The sequence below is a fragment of the Suricata suricatta genome, chromosome 7 (genome assembly GCF_006229205.1).
Source record: "Suricata suricatta isolate VVHF042 chromosome 7, meerkat_22Aug2017_6uvM2_HiC, whole genome shotgun sequence".
In the NCBI taxonomy this organism is placed as follows: Eukaryota; Metazoa; Chordata; class Mammalia; order Carnivora; family Herpestidae; genus Suricata; species Suricata suricatta.
In genome coordinates, this window is record NC_043706.1 from 126,673,956 (window position 1) to 126,697,222 (window position 23,267).

Sequence of the window (23,267 nt, forward strand, 5' to 3'; positions counted from 1 at the left end):
AGCATGTCACAATGTATTTATTTCCCTGGTTGAAGGTATTTAATGGATAACCAACCTACTCTCTTTTTTAATCTGTCACATTGTTAAAGGCTATATTCATTGCTTCATGTTTCTTACTATGGTAAGCGGTGGTTTCATGACTATTCTTTGAGGTCCCTGTATGCATGTGCAAGTTTCCTTACTTCCAGGGTTTGTAACCTTTTATGGACTATGGGTCCCTTTGCTATTTTTTTTTTAACTTTAACACACAATGAAGACAACTAATTTTTGTCTGCGTGTTAGTTGACTATTGATAGGGAATTGTGGAAAGCAAAATAGCTGTGTCAGCACTATGAGGACACATAACTTCGCTGGTTGGGGGTGGACTGACTGCTAAGTATCGCTGTCAAATGCTTGGCCAGCTACAGGTCATGGGAGTGTCCAGAGAGTAGACACGGCCACGTGAAACCTGGCAATGGGCCTCCTCTCTGTGCAAGTTCAGAGCAGCGATCAACACATGTGACATTTTAAGATATTTGCAATTTTAATGATATGTAGAGTACTGTGATTTCTTTTGTGGGTAAAGTCACAATTATTGTTAATAACATTGTGGCTACGCATCTGTATTCATAAGTTGATAATGGAGGAAAATGCTGAGCGTGGACTAAAGATGAATTTTTTTCTAATCATCCATATTCGTGGATTCCTGAAATCTTAACAATGGGCTCCAAACAACACCAGACTAGGAAGCCCAGCTTCAGGATGTGAATCTGAGAGTATAGTTGATGGGTCATAGGGCATTCACCCATTTAACATCACAACAAAATGCCAAACAATTTTCTGGTACAGGTGTATCAATATCCACTTCTGTCAGCCCTGGATAAGAATTTTCATCACACCACATCCTGGCCAACACTAACAGGGTCTGATATTTCAACTTTAGCCAGTGTGCTGGGTTTATTTCAAAATTCTTCACTGAACTGATATTCTAGCTATGTAAGGATTATTACTGTGGAAGAAAATACAATGACATTTCTTACATAGCTTTTTGTACAAACTAATTATGGCATATTTTCATTTGATTACTTTTCTTTTTTTTTCAAATTCATTTATTTTGAGAGCTGGGATGAGGGGGGAGAGATAGAATGAGTGTGCACAGGCAGGGGAGGGACAGAGAGAGAGGGAGAGACAGAGGGAGAGAGAGAGAATCCCAAGCGGGCTCTGCACTGTCAGCCTGGAGCCCAATGTGAGGTTGAGCCCATGAACCCTGAGATCAGCAAAAACCAAGAATTAGACACATAACTGACTGAGCTACGCAGGTACCCCATCATTTGGTTACTTTTCTATGACACATTAGTAAACCTTCCCAAATATGAAAGAAAAGAAGGAAGGAAGGAAGAAAGGAAGGAAGGAAGGAAGGAAGGAAGGAAGGAAGGAAGGAAGGAAGGAAGGATTTATAGCTTTAATCTCTTTGTCTTTTGTGTTAACTTCTTCATCCAAACTTTCTGATGAATTTATTTTACTTTCCTATATTTAGTTTCTAAGAGCTCTCATTCTTGATTGTATTTTTGGGGACATTTCTTATTTGATAAATGGATATTCTCTTATCTTTCTAATTTACCAATTTAAAAAATATATCCCTATAAAATTGCTTCTGTTTTCTATTAATCTCCACACCCACACCCTTTCATTTCTTTCTTTGATGTAAGACTCCTTCCTCAGCTGTCTGGTGATACTCTGCTGCATATATGCGACTAAAGAATTTATGATTAAAGAGCTGCTGGTTGGAAGCGGCTTTATAGAGTGGCTGGAGCTTGTCAGTGTAAGGTCATTAATTTAGGATAATTGGGGATAAACAAGGTTCATTTGGGAGTAGGATTAGCTCTTAGGGTAGACTTCTTAGGTTTTCCCCTGACTCTCTCTGGTCAGTCTCTCCAGTTTAGAGTTGTTCTAATCTCCCTCCCACGACGGAATGGGTCACAGGGGTTGGTATACACTTATCCCTAAGTGTTATTGAACCAACCAGCACAGAGGAGTTGAGAGTTCAAAGTTCGGCATGTGGACTTTCACTTAATTCCTCTCCTCTCTGTATAGTAGCTTCTCCTATTTCCCACGGTACCTGTGAACCCAGATCTAGAGATGGCTCATTTAATTTTTCCACATGAAGCCATTTCCTGTGTTCTGCTTAGGCAGAAGAAGGCTAGATGCTAAAGTTGAAAGGATTTAGGGCAAAGTGGGGATTTGTCTGTTCCTAAAATAGACATTTAACCCATCACTGTGTTTTGATATGAGCTCGTATATCATCCTCTCTGTCTCAGATGCCCGCTAATTGTTTCAGGGGCCCTAAGGCATGGATGGACTTGCTTTTCACTTACTTCTTGGTTATCTCAGCTCTGTTATCACCTGATATCACCTACTTTATGTCATCCAAAATATTGTTGCCATCACCCATCATTTGTCTATATGATTATATACCATTTCACCTTTCATACATATTTTAATTGTGTTCCAGAAAAAAACAGTTGCATAAATGAATGCAACTTAATTTCCTTGTTAAAATTTGGAAGAACCACTTTTATAATTCGAAATCTACTTTGTAGGTTCTGTATATTAATTGCCAAACATATCTCATTATATTCAATCTGTAATAATGGCAGGTGCTTCTTACCAAGTAGAATAACTAGTTAAGGATATTATTGTTTTAATTTAACTTTTATTATAAGATTCAATCATTTAATAAACTCACATATTCTTTGTTTTAGTGTCACAAACTTAAACCCTTAGCCAATTATTTAATTAAATTCACAGCTTTGAACTCTAAGGTTGAAGACAAAATCTGCTTTGCCATGTTTTAGTAACTATTGCAGAAATCTGTTCCTTTAATATTTAAAAAAATTCTAACATTTATTTATCATTGAGACACAGAGAGAGACAGAGCATGATCACGAGAGAGGACGAGAGAGGAGGAGACACAGAATCTGAAGCAGGCTCTAGGCTCTGAGCTGTCAGCACAGAGCCCAAAGTGGAGCTCGAACTCACAAACCATTGATTGTGACCTGAGCCGAAGTCAGACGCTCAACTGAATGAGCCATCCAAGTGCCCCTGTTTCTTTAGTATTTAAAGACAGTATTAACTCTTTTAAAAGCATTGGTGCTTTAGATAGCTAACATGTTTTGTTAAATTTAAAAATGGTTTCTTAACGTGTTCCTTTCAATTCACAGGCCAATAGTATTCCACAAGTTATATCTGGAAAAGGTAAATTTATAATTTTCTCATGACTTTGAAAAACATCAAAGCCCAAAGGGATCTCTGTTTCTTGACAGCTTTCCTGGCTCTCGGCAGCCTGTCTCCAGTGTTTCTTCTGATCTGCTGAGTCTAATCTACTCTGGGCTGGAAAACTCAGTTAATCTCACTTGTTAAATTCATGCTTAAAGTCAAAATAAAAGATGATCTGATTAAGGGCCCATGAGTACAGTTCATGTGTTTTAATACATGCATGTGATGATCAAAATGTTGAAACTATTGCCAATTCCTCAGGTTCTAAATAAAGACTTGGCCAATCTTCAAATCCAGAAAAAGCGTTATGTGGCATGTGCATAGGTAACATTTTGAGTCAAGAAGTTTGTAAGAACTTTATGACATTACTTGATAGACATAAAACAAGATAAAGAATGACTGGCTGTGAGGAGCCATTAAATAACTTACTGAAGTACGTTTATTGCAATGGCTTCTCAGTTTGTCCTTTCTTCTCTTGCATGAGCCATCCCCTTGTAGGAACATGTCTGCCTATAGTAGATTTTTAAATACGTTAACTAATTTCTGTTATAACTTTATAGTCTGTGAAAATGTGCATACAACTTTGTGAAAGTGATTTCAAAGTTCTGAACACTCTGCTTGTGTAAGTTAGGATTAAATTCCCCTGGGTGTATAGAAATGTGTCTCTGCATGAATGTCCCCAAATCTGAGGCTTACATGTAAACGATGGTCTCAGAAAGTGTTTTTTTCTTTCAAAAACAGACATCAATATGCAAACTCCCTCTATAACTTTACATACCTCAATAATGAAATATTTAACAACATAGGTGCAATTAACATGTTTCTCTTCTGCTCTGCACAGAAGAACTCCTGGAACTTGGATTGAATGACGCAGCTCATCAAGGTGAAAGACTTAGTTTGGAAAGAGATATAGTCAGCCAGACGACAGAGACACAGGAAAAATTACATGAGGACCTTGCAACAATAAATAATAATGTTAGTAAAGAAATATGGTTAGATTTTGAAGAGTTCTGTGTATGCTTTCAGTAAGTATAAACTTTTTGTGTGTATTACATGTGGTGGATATATAAGCCGTTAATTTTTAGCTTTATTTAAAAGAGTGAAACCAATATTGGTCTGGCATTGATATAATAGCTTTATCTACATGTAATTGATATATAATATTGTAAGATATTTAAAATGTACGTGGTGATTAATTGATATAAATCTACATTATGAAAAACTCTTCCCATTGAGTTCACACATCCAACACTTCACACGTTTACCAGTTTGGGGGGAGAGGGTAGGAACTTTGGAGTTCTCCTCTTAGCAAATTTCAGTAACATAATCCAGTATTATCAAGTTTTGTCACCATATGGGGCACTTGGGTGGCTCAGTCAGTTAAGCGACTGACTTGGGTTGGGCTCAGGTCACGATCTCACAGTTTTGTGAATTTGAGCCCAGTATCGGCCTCTGGGCAGGCAGCATGGAGGTGCTTGGGACTCTCTTCTTGCTCCCCCTATATTCCCCCCTTGTGATGTCTCTGTCTCTCTCAGAATAAATAAAAACTTAAAAAAATTTTTTTTAAAAAGCTTAGTCACTATGTTATCTATTAGATCTTCAGACCTTATCTATTTTATAATGGAATGTTTGTACATATTTACCAACCTCTTCCTATTTTCTATACCCTCAGCCCCTGTAATTATTTGATCCTAGGAAACAACATATTGTACTAGTCTGTTGCATATGATGACAGTAACCTATTATAAATAATGTTTTTCAGGAATATATATATTTTTCACAAACCAAGCTCTTATTACTGTAACTTTCAAAAAACAGAATTCAAGGTAAATCTGTTATGATCTCTTTTCCTTCTCATATGTAAATTTGTAGTTAAATCATGCTTGTGAGAAACACCTTCAATCTATCGAGCGTTTCTAAAATTTAAAATTATATTAACAAAATCAATTCTTAGAGTCTTCTACTAATCTCTTATCCAGAAAGTAAGCAAAATTCACCCTCCTGATATCTCCAAGTATGATTCATCTGATTCTGTTTAATCCTGAGCTGTGTTATTATGTAGATTCACATTAAAAATGTTTTATCTGTGAATAAATGAATCACAAATTCACTATATTTGATTTAAATTACTGTTTATTAAATTGCATGCTATTCCTAAAACAAAACCACATTTTTACTATCATTTCTGCTGGTTTTGCCCATGTTTTTCCCCTCTACCTGGAGTTCATTCCCCTTCATCTTTATTGCCTTCATCAGGCTAATGCTAGAAATCTTTCAGAACACCACGAATGTCCTTGACCCTGTGAGACCTCCTTCCCTGGCCACAGGGTCTAAGTCAAGTACCCTGACTGTGTGCACTCTGTGTAACCTATTCTTACCCTTCTCCATCCCAGCTGCCTGATTGTTTCTCTGTGCCCCTCCACCTACCCACCCATTTAAGATCAACATCTCAAGGAGAAGGACTCTGTCCTTTTGTTTACTGTTCCAATTTCAGTCCTAGCATAAGGTAGGAACTCAACAAAACATTATTGAATCAATTAATTACCAAATCTCACACGGACTGGAATTTTAGGGAAAACTGTGAAACGTATTCTGGGAAGCTAAATTTAATTGAAACTCTTGTGTTGCTTATATGGGGCTGTTCAAGCCCCCAACAATAATGCCACATCTCCAGGAGCAGTACACAGAGTTGAGGGAAGAAAGAAGTCTTGGAGAGGGCTTTTCTCATTGCATTTGTACCAGACGGGAATGCCAGCAGAGAAAACCTTTTGAGTATTTCTCAAGAGGGTCTTTGTAGCAGATTGTCCATTCTGAAAGCAGAATCAAGTCTGTGGTATAACTGGGGCAGAGGTGGGGGGAGAACTGGTCAACCTAGCTCTGGAGTTTATCTATGAAAAGACCCAGAGAAATGCTTCATGACTTGACCTCATGAAGATAAGAGAACTGCTAACTGGGAATAAGTGACCCCAGAGTCTGATGTGAAAATAACATACAGTTTATAGGTACTTCGGTATATCTCCATATTTACTGTTGGCAGTAATAAAATGAGTTATTTATAGGTGCCTACGACATTGCTGGCCCTGAACTGGGTTTTCTATCGCATTAACTCCCCATAGCAAACCCTATGAAAAGACTATTATCATCATTTTTCAGGTAAGGAAACTGAGGCAGGTTAAGGCTGAGTAAATTGCCCAAGACCACCGCACTGGTAAGTGTCACAATATCATGAGAATAAGGTCTGCCTGATGTGAAGCCTGGGACATTGTCATGAGTTCACCTCTCTCACGAGGAAGGCCATATTGGTATCCTGAAGCCAGTCTGCCTGGCTTCGAATCCAGGTTTCTCTGGAGTAGGACTCTGAGTAAGTTAAGTCCCTTTGCCTCAGTTTTCTTTCCTACAAAATGATTGCAGTAAGAGCTATGCATTGTGGCATTGGGAAAATAATTGAGAGGATGTGTGTCAAACACTTAGAAGAATGCCTATTAATAGCAAGTGAGAATCAATGTTGCTGTCACTACTGTCACTAAAGGTGCTTGGGTTATGGGTTTTTGTTATACGCCACCCTCCTAGTACACACGTGTGTATGTGCAGTGAAATGGCCAACTGATTTTACAGACTGATGGTAAATACAGATTTTTTGTTCCTTTTCAAATCCCACCTTGGCAAAATAAGATGATAGCAAACCCTGTGAGTCCCTTTATTCCCCTGAATCTTTCTAACATCAGTTGTATGAGAAAACAATAATTTTTTCTTGGAGGGCATTGAAATTCAAACTTAATCTTTAGGATGGCATGGGAGGAAGGAGGGGTTGTGGGCAGGGCAGGCGTACCTGATTTTAGTGGCCACAGGTACTGCAGGCCGAGCCTGAGGCCTCTCCCAGCACATTCCATAGATGTCCCATTGGTGATCAGCGTCTAGGTGGGGTAAGAGCTCCCAAAGGTGCCCCGTGCTGACACCAGGGCAGAGTACCTCTATGTGGACTCCGTGCCCATCCCGTCCCCAAATTCACAGGCCTCAAATGTGACAGCAAATGAGCTCTTTGCAGAAATTCTTCCTCTGGCATGCACACTGGGCTGGCCAATCCAAGCTTCTTTCATAATTGTGGATAGTGAATATTCAAAACAACTATATCACCAAAATGTTGCAGCTAAAAGGAAACAAAATCAATGTCAAATGCTAACTATTGAAAGATGTTGAAGGAAACAATCATTTAAAACATGGTTACATTATGTCAAGAATTTCTAGAAATCTTGTCATTCTTGATTAAGTAACAAGTTTTCATTTTTCACAGTATCACTAGAGATTTTTCTTTTGTATTCTAATTGTTTATATATTGTTGTAAAATAATATAAAAACTTTAATATATAATAACAATTAAATTAATTTAACACACATACCATGTACCATCAATCAAAATTATGTGGAAGCACCAAGAATTTGAGAGGCAATAAAGATGCAATAGTCTCAAAGACCAACCTTGGAGTTGATAAATAGATATACATACTTTTGAATCTCAGCTTTGCTACTTGCAAGTTCTGTGACCTTTGGAAAGTTATTTACTCTCTTTGTGTTTCAGTTTCTTTATCCACGATTATGGATAGTAATAGTGCCCATAGAAGATGGATTGAGATCCTGTTCATGTAACCCTTACGTGGCTGTCCTTTAAGGGAAGTTCTGGTTTTCCTCAGGCCTCTCTTGCATTGTCAAAGCAAAAATCCAATCTGGTTCATTAGTGTGCACTGGCTATATTTCTAAAGATCTTGTAAACAAAAGGAAGAAAGGTTTTATATCACATACCATCCTTAAGACATTCCCATTAGACAATTCCATTCTCTGCCAAAGTTACTTTGTGGCCTATTTATCAGAGACCTATATTTTCTGAGCATTGCTCAGCTTCAAGCCCGGTCTCCTCCATTTTTATTTCTGGAAAAAGCATATCCTTTTTCTTCACTTATGGAGAAGAGCTTTGACTCCCTCTGAGAGGGCAGCCAGGCTCACACAGGTCCTATAGACCCAGCTTCTTTAGACTATTGCCAACATTTGCCAGTGTGACTTTCTTCATATCGTTAAAGCTGTAACATACTTTTGTGGCGTCTACAGCATAGTAGGTTCTCTATAAATGTTAGGTGTAATTATTAGAAATGGGAAATACAGCATTAATAGACTAATATTAAAATCAATGATTTGTCTGCTTTCTTGCAGTTCTCAGATGAACGTGTGTCCTATTACCTATTTGTGGATAGTCTGAAACCTATTGAACTGCTGGTTTGCTTTTCTGCCTTGGTGCGATGGGGAGAGTCAGGAGGTAAGGGGGCTTTGAGAATATCCTAGTCTTAAATCCCAGCTCACTTTCATTCAGTCCAGGGGAAATACAAGATTTTTAGGCTCTTGATGAAGGAAACCATCTCCTCTCCAGAGTCTCTGAGAGAGTCGTTCTTACACTGAGGTCTTCCTCCTTGGATGTCATGGATTATGCCTACTCTTATCTCCTGTTCCTCTCCTGACTACTTCCCATGTTCACCTCCTGAGCAGCCTAGCCGCTCTGTTTTTCCTTCTACTTTACATATAATCATTCTTGAGTCTTTAAAAATCCATTGAAAAACATGCAGTCTTTCCTTGATTTGACAATTACGAAGGTCTTTTCCTCCATCCCACTCTGGCCTTTCTTGTCATCATTATACTTGAAAACTTACCTGCTAATAACTGCATTATCTCAAACATCTCTATTTCACACTCTGAAATGCCCTAATGCTCCAGTTCACTACTTCTAGAACCCCTGCTTCTACGATCCTTTGACTCCCTTGGAACCACCATCCATTGACCCTCCCACTTTTCTCTATTCACCTGTCCCCTCATGTCCTTATTTCTCTCACCTCCCAGTCTCCAGGGCCTGTTGTTGCAACTGTAGCCTAGGACACACCTCCTCAGCATGATTTCTCTTTTTACACTCTCAGCTTACTGTCTTGGCAAAATCCCAGTACTGGTTGAATTCGGCATATGAGCTCTGCATCTTACGTGTTGTACACCAGAGCACTGATGGAGTGCACTGACTGGAAAAATGTGACTGGAGAAAAAATAACTCTATCAGCTAGCCCCACTTTCAACTGAGGGCCACAGATTCCAAAATGGCCCCCTAAGCAAGGCCGACACTTCCCTGGTTCATGCACTCTCCACTCTCATCCTCATGGATGACTATCTCAAACCTCCAGATCTTCTAACAGCTGCTCTCATCCTGGTGCATTTTTAGCTGATAGGAAAAAATCAAGAATGACCACATCCCGTAATGAGCTCTCCCCAGTTCTAGTCACCTTCCTTCCTCTGTTTGTGGATGGACTGTTCTTGCTTCTGTCTGAAGACAGCCCTTTGCACATGTGCATATGTCCACAAAACATCATTGGTCAATTCTTTGTCCTGTTTTGTTAAAGTTAAATCTGTTTATTTAAAAACAAATTAAGAAATCTATAGTTTTTTAAGAATAATTATTTATTTATTTTTGAAAGAGACAGAGCAGAGGAGGAATAGAGAGAGGGGGAAAGAGAGAATCCCAAGCAGGTTCCATGCTGTCAGTGCAGAGCCCTACATGGGGCTTGATCTCATCAACTGTGAGATCATGAGGTGAGCAGAAGTCAAAAGTTGGACACTTAACTGACTGAGCCACCCAGGTGCCCCACTTATGGTTTGGGCTTTTTTAAATCCTACCTGTAGTTTTACTTTTAAGATAAATTTGGCTAAGCAGGTCACATTTTTGATTTTAAAGAAAATATGCATAATTGAAAGTTTTCCTAATTTTGATGAATAACATTCAAAATTCTACCTCCTATCTCAGATGGCATAAATATTTTTACTGGATTTACCAAGATCAATCATATTAATTCTGTGTAATCCATGAAAAGCTATGGCTCTTATAGAAAAAGCAAAGCCTAAACAGCAAAATCAAAGTCTCTCTACTTCAAATTTATACCTGGCACTGTGGAGGTTGAATAAATATTTGCTGAATGCTGGATATTAAATGTCCTGGCAATTTTGATGGCAGGCTTATGATTTTTCTACCCAGTTATACCCAGTGGTTAGAAAAGTGTCTAATGTGTAGCGGTTGGCAATAAATACTTGCTGAATATTTTCAAACTTTATTGGTGTTAAGATTAGTATATCCACCAAATAATAGCTCCTAAGCCATACCATGTCCTAAAACATTGAAATTCTGTGTGTGTAGAGGTGAAGTGTTTCACATCATGTTGTGCTCTTGTATCCTCAGCTTGAGTATTATCTGGAAATAGGATAAAAATATAGGGTAAGATAATTTCTGGAGATATAATATACAGTAGGGTGACTATAGTTAATGATACTATATTTGAAAGTTGCTAAGAGAGAACCTTAAAGGTTCTCATTACAAGAAAAAATTGTAACTGTATGTGATAATGGATGTTAACCAAATTTTCATGGTAACCATTTCACAGTATATACATGCATCAAATCATTTTGCTGTACATCTAAAATTGATACAATGTTATGTGTCAACTTTGTTTCAATTAATTGTTTTTAATTTAAGAAGTGTTTTTGTCATAGCTACCATTGAAGGATGCCTAATATTCTTTAATTTTAAAAGGAACACTTAATGCTAAAATTACATTTTTGTTAATGATTTGGTATTTCTACACACAATCCACCATAAGAATCCAAAGTAAAAATAGAAACGATGGGATGTTTCAACTTTGCTTGGCCACTCTCTTAGGAAAGTCTCTTAATTTCCCAGATGTGTTTTTCCCCTTTAAAATTGCAGCTAGAGGGATATTGTGATTTCTGCCACAGATAATAAAAGTGATGGGGATGATTCTGAGGAGGAAAATAGGACAGAGAGGAACACCCGAATCCCCTTCAGTATTATTTCCAATAATTGTCTACCCACAGTAGTTTCTCTGTGTTTTATGAATATTTTCAGAGCACTTCTAATTCCTGATATTATTATTATCATTACCAGTGTTGTGAAGTGAAGGCCAGCTATAGTCTTACGGTCAAATTTTCCTGTTTTCCCCTTCCCTAGCTTTAACGAAAGACAGCCCCCACATAGGGCCTGGACTGCTCACAGTGGAGTCTCTTGCTTGGAAATCTGTGAAGCCACGAGATCCTGTTATGAAGATTCATACATATGCTGCCAAGGCTGCAGTGGTCCGGCTGCCTGTTGGGTATGGAGTGGCCTGATTTTTCCCACTTGAAGAATTTTTTGAAGCCTTGTGAACGGCTGGCTACCTAATTATTAAACAATATGGGATTTAGGATATTGTTTCCAAAAGTGATTTCATGTGAAACAGATCTATCATTATGATTCTTGAAAAAAATAACTCCATAAGTAAACATATTGAAGAAATGCTGTTCACTGAATCTCCTTTTGGACGACTCATAATTGCCAAAGATTGGTAATTTCTCTAGTAAAGAATAGGGTTTAAATCAGCATTGCCAAACAATCCTTTTTGTCTTCTTCAGAATCTGATATTCCTTGGCAAGAACCATGATTTTATTTAAAAACAGATTTTTTTCCCTACCAGTCTATAGTTTTACCTTGTTTTCAATCTTACGTGCAGCTTTATTTTTAATTAAAATAAACTTGGTTCAGCAGGTCATATTTTCCAATTTAAAGAAAATATGCATAATCAAAAAGTTTTCTTAATTTTGATGAATTTCAAAGTATTACCTCGTATTTCAGATAAAATGAATATTTTTACTGTATTTCCCAAGATCAATTATGTTAATTCTATGTGATCAATGAAAATTGATGGCTCTTATAAAAAAAAGCAAAGCCTAAACAGTAAAATCAAATGCTAACATAATGCATGGCAAGCATCCAGTCTTCCTAGAAAATAATAAATTTTAAAACTTCAGTATTTCTCACATCTACCCTAAAAACCCTGGCATGAAGAGATTCTCCCAGAAGCCATTATTCCATCTGAGTGCTAATCCATTAAGACAACCAAGAACAGGAAATCAAGAGCCTCCTTATATATATCTGGGCTGTTTCCCTGCAGAGCCTAACCCATCAACATGTATGTATTGAACACGCTCTAAGTGCTCAATAATGGGGGGGAGGGGGAGAATGAGTGTCTCTGCTCTCAGTGACACCACAACCTTGGTAGGAAAGACACAAATGACACACATAAAATGATGCATGTGTGAGAAAGTGACTATGAAATCTACAAAGCCCTATACCACTGTGAATTGTTGTTGTTAGTGAAAAATCAAGAGGAGTCACTTGCATTGGGACAGCAGTATATAGGAGATATCTCCAGCATGTGCAAGTTCCTCATTTAGCATAACTACATTTTGTCTTATATGATTAATGGATTATGGATATCATGATCTCTAACAGTTCTTTCAGAGTGAATATCCAAAAATCTTTATCCCACCAGTGTTAAAGAATTCAACTCTCACTAATGTCTGATTCATCTGCACAAGCTGTCATGAAACAACTACCAGAGGTGAGGACTGTACAGCCAAGAACCCCCTGGGTCCTCATCTATTTTCCATTCTCTTTAGGAGACACATGCTGCTCTTCACTTCATATTCCCCCATAGGGCATTCCATACACATCTGCAGCATGGTGACTTTTGTCGTTGGGGACGAAGATGTCGTGCTACCCAACTTTGAGCCAGTAAGTTTTAACCAATCGTGATATTCTTTGGTGTGTGTGCCTTATTGCCAAAGACTTTGAACTAAATCATATTCCTTTTTTTTTTTAATTCAACTTACCCTACCCATGTTTTACCTTTTAAAACTGTTAAGTATATTCTGTAGGAAATCTTCCAGACTGACACGTGCAATAGTCTACAACTGTAGGAATGCAATGCAAATAAAATAACTTTAGTTTTTCTCCAACAACTACATTCACTTCTGCTCTGTGGAATTCCCTTTTACATCTGTTAACATCTCGAGTAGGTCCCACAGCATATTGGTCCTTTGTAATATATAAAGGATCAGTACAGTCCTTTCCTTGACAGCTTGAAATTCTGGTGTCATATACTCCTTTTACCCCATCCTTGGGCTAAGAAATTTAGAGTGTTTTTCTCTGGGATTCAGGAAGAGAGGATCCATGGAAAGTCCTGTCATTCTTGTTCATCTCCTCTTTTCTTGGCCTCTTCTTGGTTTCTCTTGTGCCTCTGTTCTGATGCTTTCTGAAAGAAGATATGAGGTCAGTGGAACCAGCCTCTCCCCTGAGGTCCTGTCTCAGTTTTAGGCATTCTCTTTGGATATGTGGGAGACCAATTTGCATGGGACAGTCTCACTGCACAATTCAGTTTTATATCCTCTGCCAATTCATCTCCATGTAGCACAGCCTCTTATTAGTGAGACAATATCCTCTTAGCCAGTCAGTCAGTAACTCTCTTGACCAAGGTAGCAGGAAGAAGATCCAGGAATAGCTCTTTTGTGCTAATGTTGCTGTGGCCCAGACAGGCTCAGTCATGGATTCTTGCCTTCTAGGCGGGGGTTGTGCAGGGTTCTCCACACGGCCCCCTCTCAGCCATGCTGTCTCTCACCAGTCCTCTCCCTCCTGTGCAATAGAAGGAAGATCAGCAAGCCCAAGCCCACCTTAAAAGAACAAGTCTCTTATTCCCTTAATTATGTTTATCTTTTTAAAATTATTTTTTCATCTTTTCTTTGTTTTCTTTAAAAAAAAAACAACCCAATTCTGCTTTAAGTAATATGGATTATCCAGTCTGCTTTTTTCTTTAGGTGACTGAACTTCATAGTTGTCTAGTTATTTTGATCCTCTGAACTCATCTTTCCCTGGGGTTATCAATTCCTTTATATTGTAAAAACTAATGGGGCTTAAAGCCAGGCCCTATTATCCTTCAGTTCTAATGAGGAAACAAGAAGAGATAGACTAGTTCAAGAGCAGAAAGGCTCACGGCCCTAAGAGCCGTACAAGATCACTTCCAGTGCTGCTGCTTGACCAGACATCTTTTCCAGTCCTGGCTTCACCCCAGGGAGAAACACCATTGAGAAGAGGCTTTCTACAGGCTTTGGGAGGTTGGCAAGAAGATAATAGGATAGTAAATGCATTAAGGGGGCAAGTTAGTTGCATCTGTCTTCATCAGCTTGCCCCAAGTAGCAAACTGGTACTGTCCAGGCATAGCTGCTGGGCTATTCCTCAAAATTTCTGCAGAACCAAGGAGCAATAATGGCAGCGTGGTGCTCCCTAGGAAAGAAGGCAAAAATGGGCTTCACAAATTTTTGCTCCCCCAATTTCACCCTCTTCATGCTGGGTCAAAGCACCCTCTGTAGCTCCTTCCCTACCCACCAGCTACTCACTACACACCAATCAAGATAATCTGCAAACTCCTTAGGTTTCTCTCTCTCTCCACACTTTTTGGTTTTGACCTACAGTTTTGCAATTTGACATCCAATTCTTTTTTTCACCAGCTCTATTACTGAGGCAAAATAGGCACATGAAATAGTAAGTTGTATAAACTGTACATCCTTGTGATTTAATATACATAAATATTGTAAAAAGTTCCCCATCATCTAGTTAATTAACACAACCATCACCTCATGTACTTATCTTTTTTGGGGGGTGACAATATTTAAGCTATATTATCAAATATCTATTACACAATGTAGTGCTATCAACTATAGTCACTATGGTTTATATTTAGATAGATCTTCAGACCTTGTTCATCTTATAATTGAAGGTGTACACTCTTTTGCTAATCTCTCCCAGTTCACTCCCTTATCTTTTTAATCTTTATCACTATCTCCTTGAATTATTCTCTGTCCTTCGGTTCTCCAATCCCACACAATTTTCTCAAAAACTAATTCTTAGACCTCCTTCGGAACTAAATCTGGGTATTAATACTATGGAGAGACATCCCTGGCTCCCAATATGAGGTGGGTGTTCTTCCCATGTGTCCCCACTACAGCAAGAATTATATCCCTTGTTTAATATCTTCGAGATCACAGCCTCTAGCAAAATGCTTTGAGCAAGTAAGCCCTTCATATACAACTATTGAATAAACCATACAGAAGAGGTTTAATATATTAACAGAAACTAAACTTTTGTAAGCTTAATTACACTTTAATACAAAAAAGAAGTGAGGCTGGCTGCTTTGCTTTCTCTTCACAGGAGAGCTACCGATTCACAGAGCAGGCTGTAACAATTTTGAAAGCTGTTGGAAATGTGATTGCTAGCTTCAAAGATAAGGCTAAGCTCTCGGTGGCTCTGAAGGATTTACAAGCAGCTCACTACCCTATTCCTCTCTACAATAAAGAACTCACTGCACAGCACTTCAGGGTAAGACTGTTCAAAGTTATGATGTTCCTAGAAGGATACTTTCTATTTGAAAAAATATATCTTGTATTAGGTGATTCCCCAAATTTATCCTTTAAAAAGGTTTATATATATTTCAAAGAGAAAAAGAGAGAACTTGCAATTGCAAGTTTTCTAAACCGGTGTCTAAGAAAAAAGGAGGGAAAAGTCTCTCCCATTATTTTCTGTAGAGAGAATTAAGCCTTCCTTTTGTAATTTGTATTTGTCCTTACAGCACCTTGTCTTCTAACTGGGCAACTCCACTCTCCCAGTGGAGAACTGCTCACATAAGGGCATGGGTAATCTACAAGAAATAGCTGCTGGGATTTACTCTTGAACCAATATGATTGCCTCCCTTCAGTGAACTCTTTCATCCCCTCTTGAAGGTGATAGCTCCAAATGGCTTAAAGTGGTATTCACAAGCTCTAAAAAATAAGCAAATGATTAAATCATCACATGACAAGAAACCTATGGTCTCCACTGCTATAGTCAGCCTTAAGGCCATAGTTGATATTCAATATCTCTCTCCTCTACCACTCATTCTAGATTTCCCATTCTTCCAGCCAAAGCTTCAGCTTTTATAGTTGCCTGGTGGGTAACCTAGACCTTCACTCCTGATGGGTACAAGACCTTGACTGCCTTGATCTTTTCAGACTGTGATTAATGATTCACTGTGAAGCACCAAGAAGTATCATGACAGGGGTGCCTGGGTGGCTCAGTTGATTAAGCTGCTGACTTCAGCTCAGGTCATGATCTCGTGGTTCATGGGTTCAAGACAGATCAGAGCCTGGAACCTGCTTTGGATTCCATGTCTCCTTCTTTCTCTTCCTCTCTCCAGGTCACACTCTGTCTCTCTGCCTCTCAAAAATGAATAAATATTTTAAAAAGTAAAAAAAAAATAGGGTCATGACAAATTGAGACATAATTCTTCATTTCCCCATATGCAGCAGAAACCCTAGTACTTCATGACAATGAGGGTAAATTATTCCTCCTCCCCATTGTATTCGTTCCTTTTTCCCTATTTGTATATCAAACTGAGGGGCTCAAAGCAAGAAGGCATTTAGGTTTATTGTAAAGCATACCATGTTCCCTGATGGAAACATTTCCTACCATCCATCTCTAGGAATTAGGTTCTCCAATTTAGCAAATTACCTGTTGGGACAGAGAACACTGTCCATTGCAAATGGACCCCTGAAAATAATGGTGAGGAAGGTCAATCCTACTTCCAATTTTTGAATCCCAGGCCTGTATATTTTATATTTCACAGATATAGCACTACATTAGCCTTTGGTTCTGTTCATATATACTGCATGAAAGACACTGTGTCAGTTATGCAGGGTATCATGTCCAGGCTGGCTTCTTAGCTGAGGCTTTTATATGCCATTCCACTTTACCAGACATCTTATCCATTCTTTCTGTGGTATATATTAGGACCATTGAGTCCCAGACATTTCTCAGTGGTTAACTCTTCTCTGTATAATGTGACCCTTGATCCAAGGGATGTTAGGCTGGATCTGATATTTGTAAATCAGATTTTATGTAGCTTCCTTTGGATAATGGTGCAGCCAGAGGCACCAAGGAAAGATAAAGCAAACTCATATTTGAAGTAGGTGTCAATTCTAGTAAGGACAATCACTGCCCCTCCTTGACAGAAGCCCACTGAAATACACTTGCCACCAAGTGGCTGACTGGAATCCCCAGAGGATGGTATCATATTAAAATTTCTGCTACTAACAGGTTAGACAGCTAAGCCTGGGTGAAAGAGAGCTCAGACTCTTGGAACTATTCATAGTTCCTGTCCCTGACATCAAGATTACTTTTCATGAGCCTGCTGTTGCTAGGTCAGATCTAATATGCAAGGAACCATTGTGCATGCATCACTTACACATTTTGGTAATGAAATATCTTTATATTTTAAAATATTTTTATACCTTTATATTACATAGTTATGTAACATTTTTCAGAGAGCATGTCCCATAAATTAATAGATTCCAAATTTGTCTACCATAGATGATTCCAGATGGATCAGGTGCAGAATTCTATAACTATGTGTAGATAAGGACTCTCTCACTAGTAAATAACATTAGTGTATTATCTGGGAGGTCTTTCATTAGCATGTTTACAACAGAATTGGACCAGGTAATCTTTATTTCCCTAGGATGCTCAATTCTCCTACAGAACCTTCTCTTACTTTAGATCCCTATCAAAACTGATGGCCTTTTAAGCCACTCAATAAATGCAATGGAATAATATCCCCCAAAGCAGAATATTCTGGGACCCACTCCAGAGAAAACCATCAAGTGCTGGCCTCTTTCTTAGTTGCAGTGTCTTATCCTTTACCTTACTGGGCGTGTCCCAGTATGCCTCATCCTCTGGATCCCTAAAATCTCCACTGATGTGGTGAATCCATGAATCTGTGCAGGGTTTATTCCCCACTTTCTAGCATGCATGTGTCTTACTCAGGAAGGAATGGTCCCATTTTGTCCACAGGTAGCACAGAGTAATAGCCTGTAGAACTCCAACATGATCAGAGACTCTGCACATTCAAATGTAACAGAGAGGAAGATTAGCACAATTGTATATTTTTATTTATATATTAGATCTTGAAATATTTAGGACATTTTATTAGCACATCACAGAAAACACATCTAGCTTATTTAAGTCATAACAAGGAGCTGGGTGTAATAATTTATGATAAGAATACAGGGAAATTTTCTTGGCATCTAAGAATAGGAATGACTCAGTGAGGAACTTCAAAGAGCAGATAGACAGCCCTTAGAACTTATCTCTTTCATTTTGTTTTCTCTTATGCACATGGTGTCTCTACCTCTAAGTGCATATCACGGAAAAATTGGCTCCTGATTTACATCACTTTTCCATATGAGGCCAGTTTAGAATGTCTTGATCCTGATTTCAAATTATTCAGCCAAAGTAACAATGATTACTTTTTTAAAAAGTCTTTAAAAAAAATGAAATAGTCAGATGATAAGTAATTTTGAGTTCTAACTGGGTGAATGACACTTTGAGATCTTCTGTTATATTGTGCATCTGAAAATATGCATTTTTAAAAAAAATTTTAGGGGCGCCTGGGTGGCTCAGTCGGTTAAGCCTCCAACTTCGGCTCAGGTCAGATCTCACGTTCGTGGGTTCGAGCCCCGCGTCGGGCTCTGTGCTGACAGCTAGCTCAGAGCCTGGAGCCTGCTTCCAGTTCTGTGTCTCCTTCTCTCTCTGCCCCTCCCCGTCTCATGCTCTGTCTCTCTCAGTGTCAAAAATAAATAAAACATTAAAAAAAAAAAAATTAAAAAAAATTTTAGAGTATCTAAAGTTCTTTAGAGCCTCTCTGGCTAGGTCATAGGATTTTCTTGATTTAAAAAATGCACTAATGTATTTTATCTTTTTCAGGTTTTTCATGTTTCTTTATGGCGCTTAATGAAAAAAACTCAACTAGCAAAACTTCTTCCCAACTTTAAATTTGCTTTCCGTGCTTTGGTTCTGGATTTAGAGTTACTCGATTCCTCCTTAGAAGACACTTCTTTAGGTACTGAATAGTTTTAGACATTTGTTAGACAAAGAAATTTCTGGCCTTCAATAAGATAAATACTTTGAGAAAAGCCCAAGGTTTTTGTGGCATACGTAGACTCTATTGACAGGCCGAGAATTCCAGCCATGCCCTGGGAAGCCCATGGGCTCCAAGGATCTGTCGTGTGTCCACAACCTCCCAACCTCAACCCTCCTTTCCTGGCTCTCCCCAGGCCATTTTAACATTTCCTTCACATTTTGAGAGAAACTGCTCACCGCTTCCACAGAAGAATGAATGGGTGACTCAGGTGTCAATATTTAGTGTTCCCGTTCTCCAGAAAGTTTACATTCTATAAAAGGACCAACTGCAGAGCACAATATTAAGTATCAAGACAAATCTATCATTGTGTCAGGGTTAAAAGCATTGAAAATTTGGGAAGGGACTAAATCTAGCCCTCAGTCCTGAGTTTGTTTTTCTCTTTCCAGCAGAATGGGTGGACATGAAATATGGTGTATCGATAAGTGATAAAGAATACTCTCCTGAGGAAGTAGCAGCAGTGATTAAAATCCAAGCCAAGTGGAGAGGGACTTATGTCAGACTACTTATGAAAGCTAGAATGCCAGGTATAATTTTTCTATCACTTATAAAATATCCTTGCATATCTAAGAATGAATATTTACATGTTAATGAAAAGTATTTTGGAGTTCTCTTTCATTATGATTTGGCTATTATTTTTTAAATTTTATAAATACTGAAATACCCTGAGATCTGAATGTGGGTCAGCTCACTCACTCTTGTTTCCAGAATTTAGCACAGCACCTGGCACTGAGTAAGCACACAACAAATATGTGCTCAAAGAATGAACGAGTGCATGAATGATCAGCTATGTTTTCCCAGTCTGTTATGAGTTCTTTAAAAGATCTGTTTCTCTAAACATCAATGCCTAGCAGAATGCCACAACATTCAGCTTCAACTAAGCCATGAAGTTTTTACAATTCTAAAACAATTTTTTAAGAAATAAATGAATGAATGAGTAAATGAATGACTTGGATGAAAAAAGCTCTCATGTATCCATGTGATATATTTTTAGAAAGCACAGATGCATTTGAAGTGTATTCTATTAAATCAAATTATTTATGTATATATAATAAACTTATTGTGAAAAGGTTTATTTCAGCTTTATATCAGTTTAAAATAAAATACTGTAGAGGTAAACATCTTATTTAACCATTTTTATTCTGCAATTTTTGTTGACATTTCCATGAGAAAAGCCTTATCCCCAATATAATTAATTCTTTGAATATAATGAAACATTTTGTTGTAAAGTGTCTCTATTTGAAGTATTTAATGAGAATAATCAAAACATTCACATCAGCAGTGAAAACTGCAGATACACAAATGTAAAATAAATAAACCACATTGTAGGGGCACCTGGATAAGTCAGTTGGTTAAGCATCCAACTTTGTCTCAGGTCATGATCTCACAATTTGTGGGTTCAAGCCCCATGTGGGACTCTGTGCTGACAGTGTGGAGACAGTGCACAGGCTGCTTTGGGTTCTCTGTCTCCCTCTCTCTCTGCCCCTTCCCCGCTCTGATATGCAAGTGTGCATAAATAAATAAACATTGAAAAAATAAGCTACATTGCTGTTGTGTGATGGAAAAAATATATTGTTGCTTGGTTTTGAAATCATTCTATTAGAAAAAGTAAAGATCAATGTATCAAATTAAATATATAGTAAAATACACATTTTGTTGTCCACATATGCTGTAAAAATTATATTCAAGCAACAATTTTCTTTCTCCTTTTAGAGACAAAAACTTGACCTATTTAATGTTTTAATAGTATTTGCATTACTTTCATGCAATGGATATTTATTGAATAACTTGTTCTAATTCTGACCTTATTCAAGTCAGTTAAACTGACAGAGTTTCTGCTTTGATGAATCTGTGTTCTAGTGAGAGTAAGCATATAATAGGCAAGTAAATATATTAAGATACCATTTCAGATACTGGCAAGTACTATTAGGAAATTAAAATAGGATAATTTAGGGGGGAAGCCAGTTTCTGGCATGTTAAATTTGAGTCATTTATTATGGATTTGCATTTTTCTTGCCAAATCACCTACTCCCAACCAATGTGAATTATGTGATAGACCATTAGTAGGCTCCCATTATCTACTGTTGCTTTTTTTTTTTTTTGGGAAAAATGGTTGAATTTTTTTCTGACATAAGAGCTTTCATAAGGAACTTACGGTGTGATAAAAGATCTCCTGATGTAAAACTCTTTGATGACAATCTTCAATTAGATCAAAGAACACTTTATGATTTTTACACTAAAGATGAAGTGAAACAGCATAAAATGGTGAGCAGAGCTGTCGGTGAAGAAGTTTATAGCTTTATATTTTTAACATGATTTTGCTGCTAATAAAGCCTATGGCTTTGGATAGCACCTTATGAATTTCAACTTCTTTATCTGTAAAAGGAAGGCTTTGAACAAGATGATCTTTCATGCATCTCACAGATTTGATGTTGCTATTTTTAATGATTATTTTTAGACACAAAGGAAAATACCAGTGTTGCAGATATTCTTCAAAAAGTTTGGGCTGTATTGGAACCAAATATAGAACAGTATGCAATTTCTCTCTTAAGGTAAAGCAATATAATAAATTTTCTCAATATAGGATCTCTGTGTCCTGTAAGCTCCTGTTCAAATGTGACCACGTTCACTGAGTTTTCCTAATCACACACTACTGCTTCCAAACTTCCACAATATTTTGTCTGAAACATTTCTATGCTATTTACTATTTTTGGTTTGTCTTAATTATACTTAACTAAAATTCTAGGCAGAAAGCCTCTGCTCTCTTGAGCAAAGTTTCTTGAAGTCTTGTGGTGTGGAGATGACCAAGGTCAGAGTTTCTGGGGGAGGTGATTCCAGAAAACAATTACAGTTGTCATTTGAAATCTCTGGGACAACATTCTAAAAATAGAGGTAAACCAGAAGTAGACTGAGTCTCAGCTAAACTGTGCTATAGCACAAACCATATCTGAGAGACACGATGATCTGAACAAAACTAAGAGAAATTATAAATTATAATATATATAATTTGCACACACACACAAAAGAAGTAGACCCACTGGTGATGTTGGAGTTAGTGAACAAAATCTCAAAAGCTAACTATAATGGAAATGCCAAAGAAAATAAAGAATAAGGAGAAAATAGATCAAGCATTTAGGTTAATAAAGTACAGCCAAATAGAAATAATGTAAATGAAGATTTTAACATCTAATATTAAAAACTTATTAGTGGATTTGGGGCACTAAGGTGGCTGAGTTGGTTAAGCGTCCAACTCTTGATTTTGGTTCAGGTCAGCACTGACAGTGAAGGGCATGGGATTCTCTCTTCCTCCCTTTCTCTGCTCCTCCTCCCTTCTTTCTCTTTAAAAAAAATTAAGTAAACTTAAAAAAACCTTATTGGTGGGTTTAACAGAAGATTTGTCAGAAAAGAAGAAGAGATTGGTGAACTTGAACTTGGAGACAGATCAATAGAAAAGTATCCAAACTGAAGCATAGAGGAAAATGAGTGGGAAATAAGAAAAGAGCATAAGGGGCATGTGGACTGTGTTCAGAAAGTCTGATATTGTAATTATAACCCTGGAATGTGAAAAGACAATGGCTGAGACCTTCCCAAACTTTTAAAACATTAAGTCATGTTTTGTGGAGACTCTGCATGCAAACTCCATGCAGAAAGGATACAACAAAAGAACATCTAGACTAACAGTAGTCAAACTACTGAAAAACAAAGGCCAAAAGAAAAACCTTCAAAGAACCAGAAAAATAATGCATATTATCTCCAAAGGGCAATCAGCCAATAGCTACGTATAGGAATAAATTTCATGACCTTAGCAATGAAAAATGTAGAAGTTGGCTAAAAGGTTTTAAAGAGTTCTAATCTTATAGAATTATTACAGAAATGGTATAAGTAATAATTCAGATGAAACTCTAACAGGGGAGCGATGCATAGTATCTTTTCTAGCAATATGCTAATGAACCAATTGAAAGAAGAAATAAGATTAATCTCACAAATTTTCTGGAGAACAGAAAAGGAGGAAGCATTAACTAATTCATAATCTTGGTTTAAAAAATTTAGCAAAGGCAGAAAGAAAATGAAATTGCAAACCAATCACCCTCTTGAAATAGC

General features: G+C 37.6%; 1 protein-coding gene across 1 annotated transcript in view; it reads left to right on the top strand.

The window, feature by feature from the left end:
- Window positions 1-23,267, top strand: part of ADGB (androglobin) — a 135,833-nt gene that overhangs the window by 59,489 nt on the left and 53,077 nt on the right. Inside the window, exons 14-23 of the mRNA XM_029945518.1 lie at window positions 3,201-3,234; window positions 4,097-4,280; window positions 5,018-5,081; window positions 8,458-8,560; window positions 11,297-11,438; window positions 12,784-12,898; window positions 15,368-15,535; window positions 18,953-19,088; window positions 19,556-19,693; window positions 21,625-21,718. Coding sequence (XP_029801378.1) covers window positions 3,201-3,234; window positions 4,097-4,280; window positions 5,018-5,081; window positions 8,458-8,560; window positions 11,297-11,438; window positions 12,784-12,898; window positions 15,368-15,535; window positions 18,953-19,088; window positions 19,556-19,693; window positions 21,625-21,718 — 1,178 coding nt within the window. The remainder of the gene's footprint in view (window positions 1-3,200; window positions 3,235-4,096; window positions 4,281-5,017; window positions 5,082-8,457; window positions 8,561-11,296; window positions 11,439-12,783; window positions 12,899-15,367; window positions 15,536-18,952; window positions 19,089-19,555; window positions 19,694-21,624; window positions 21,719-23,267) is intronic.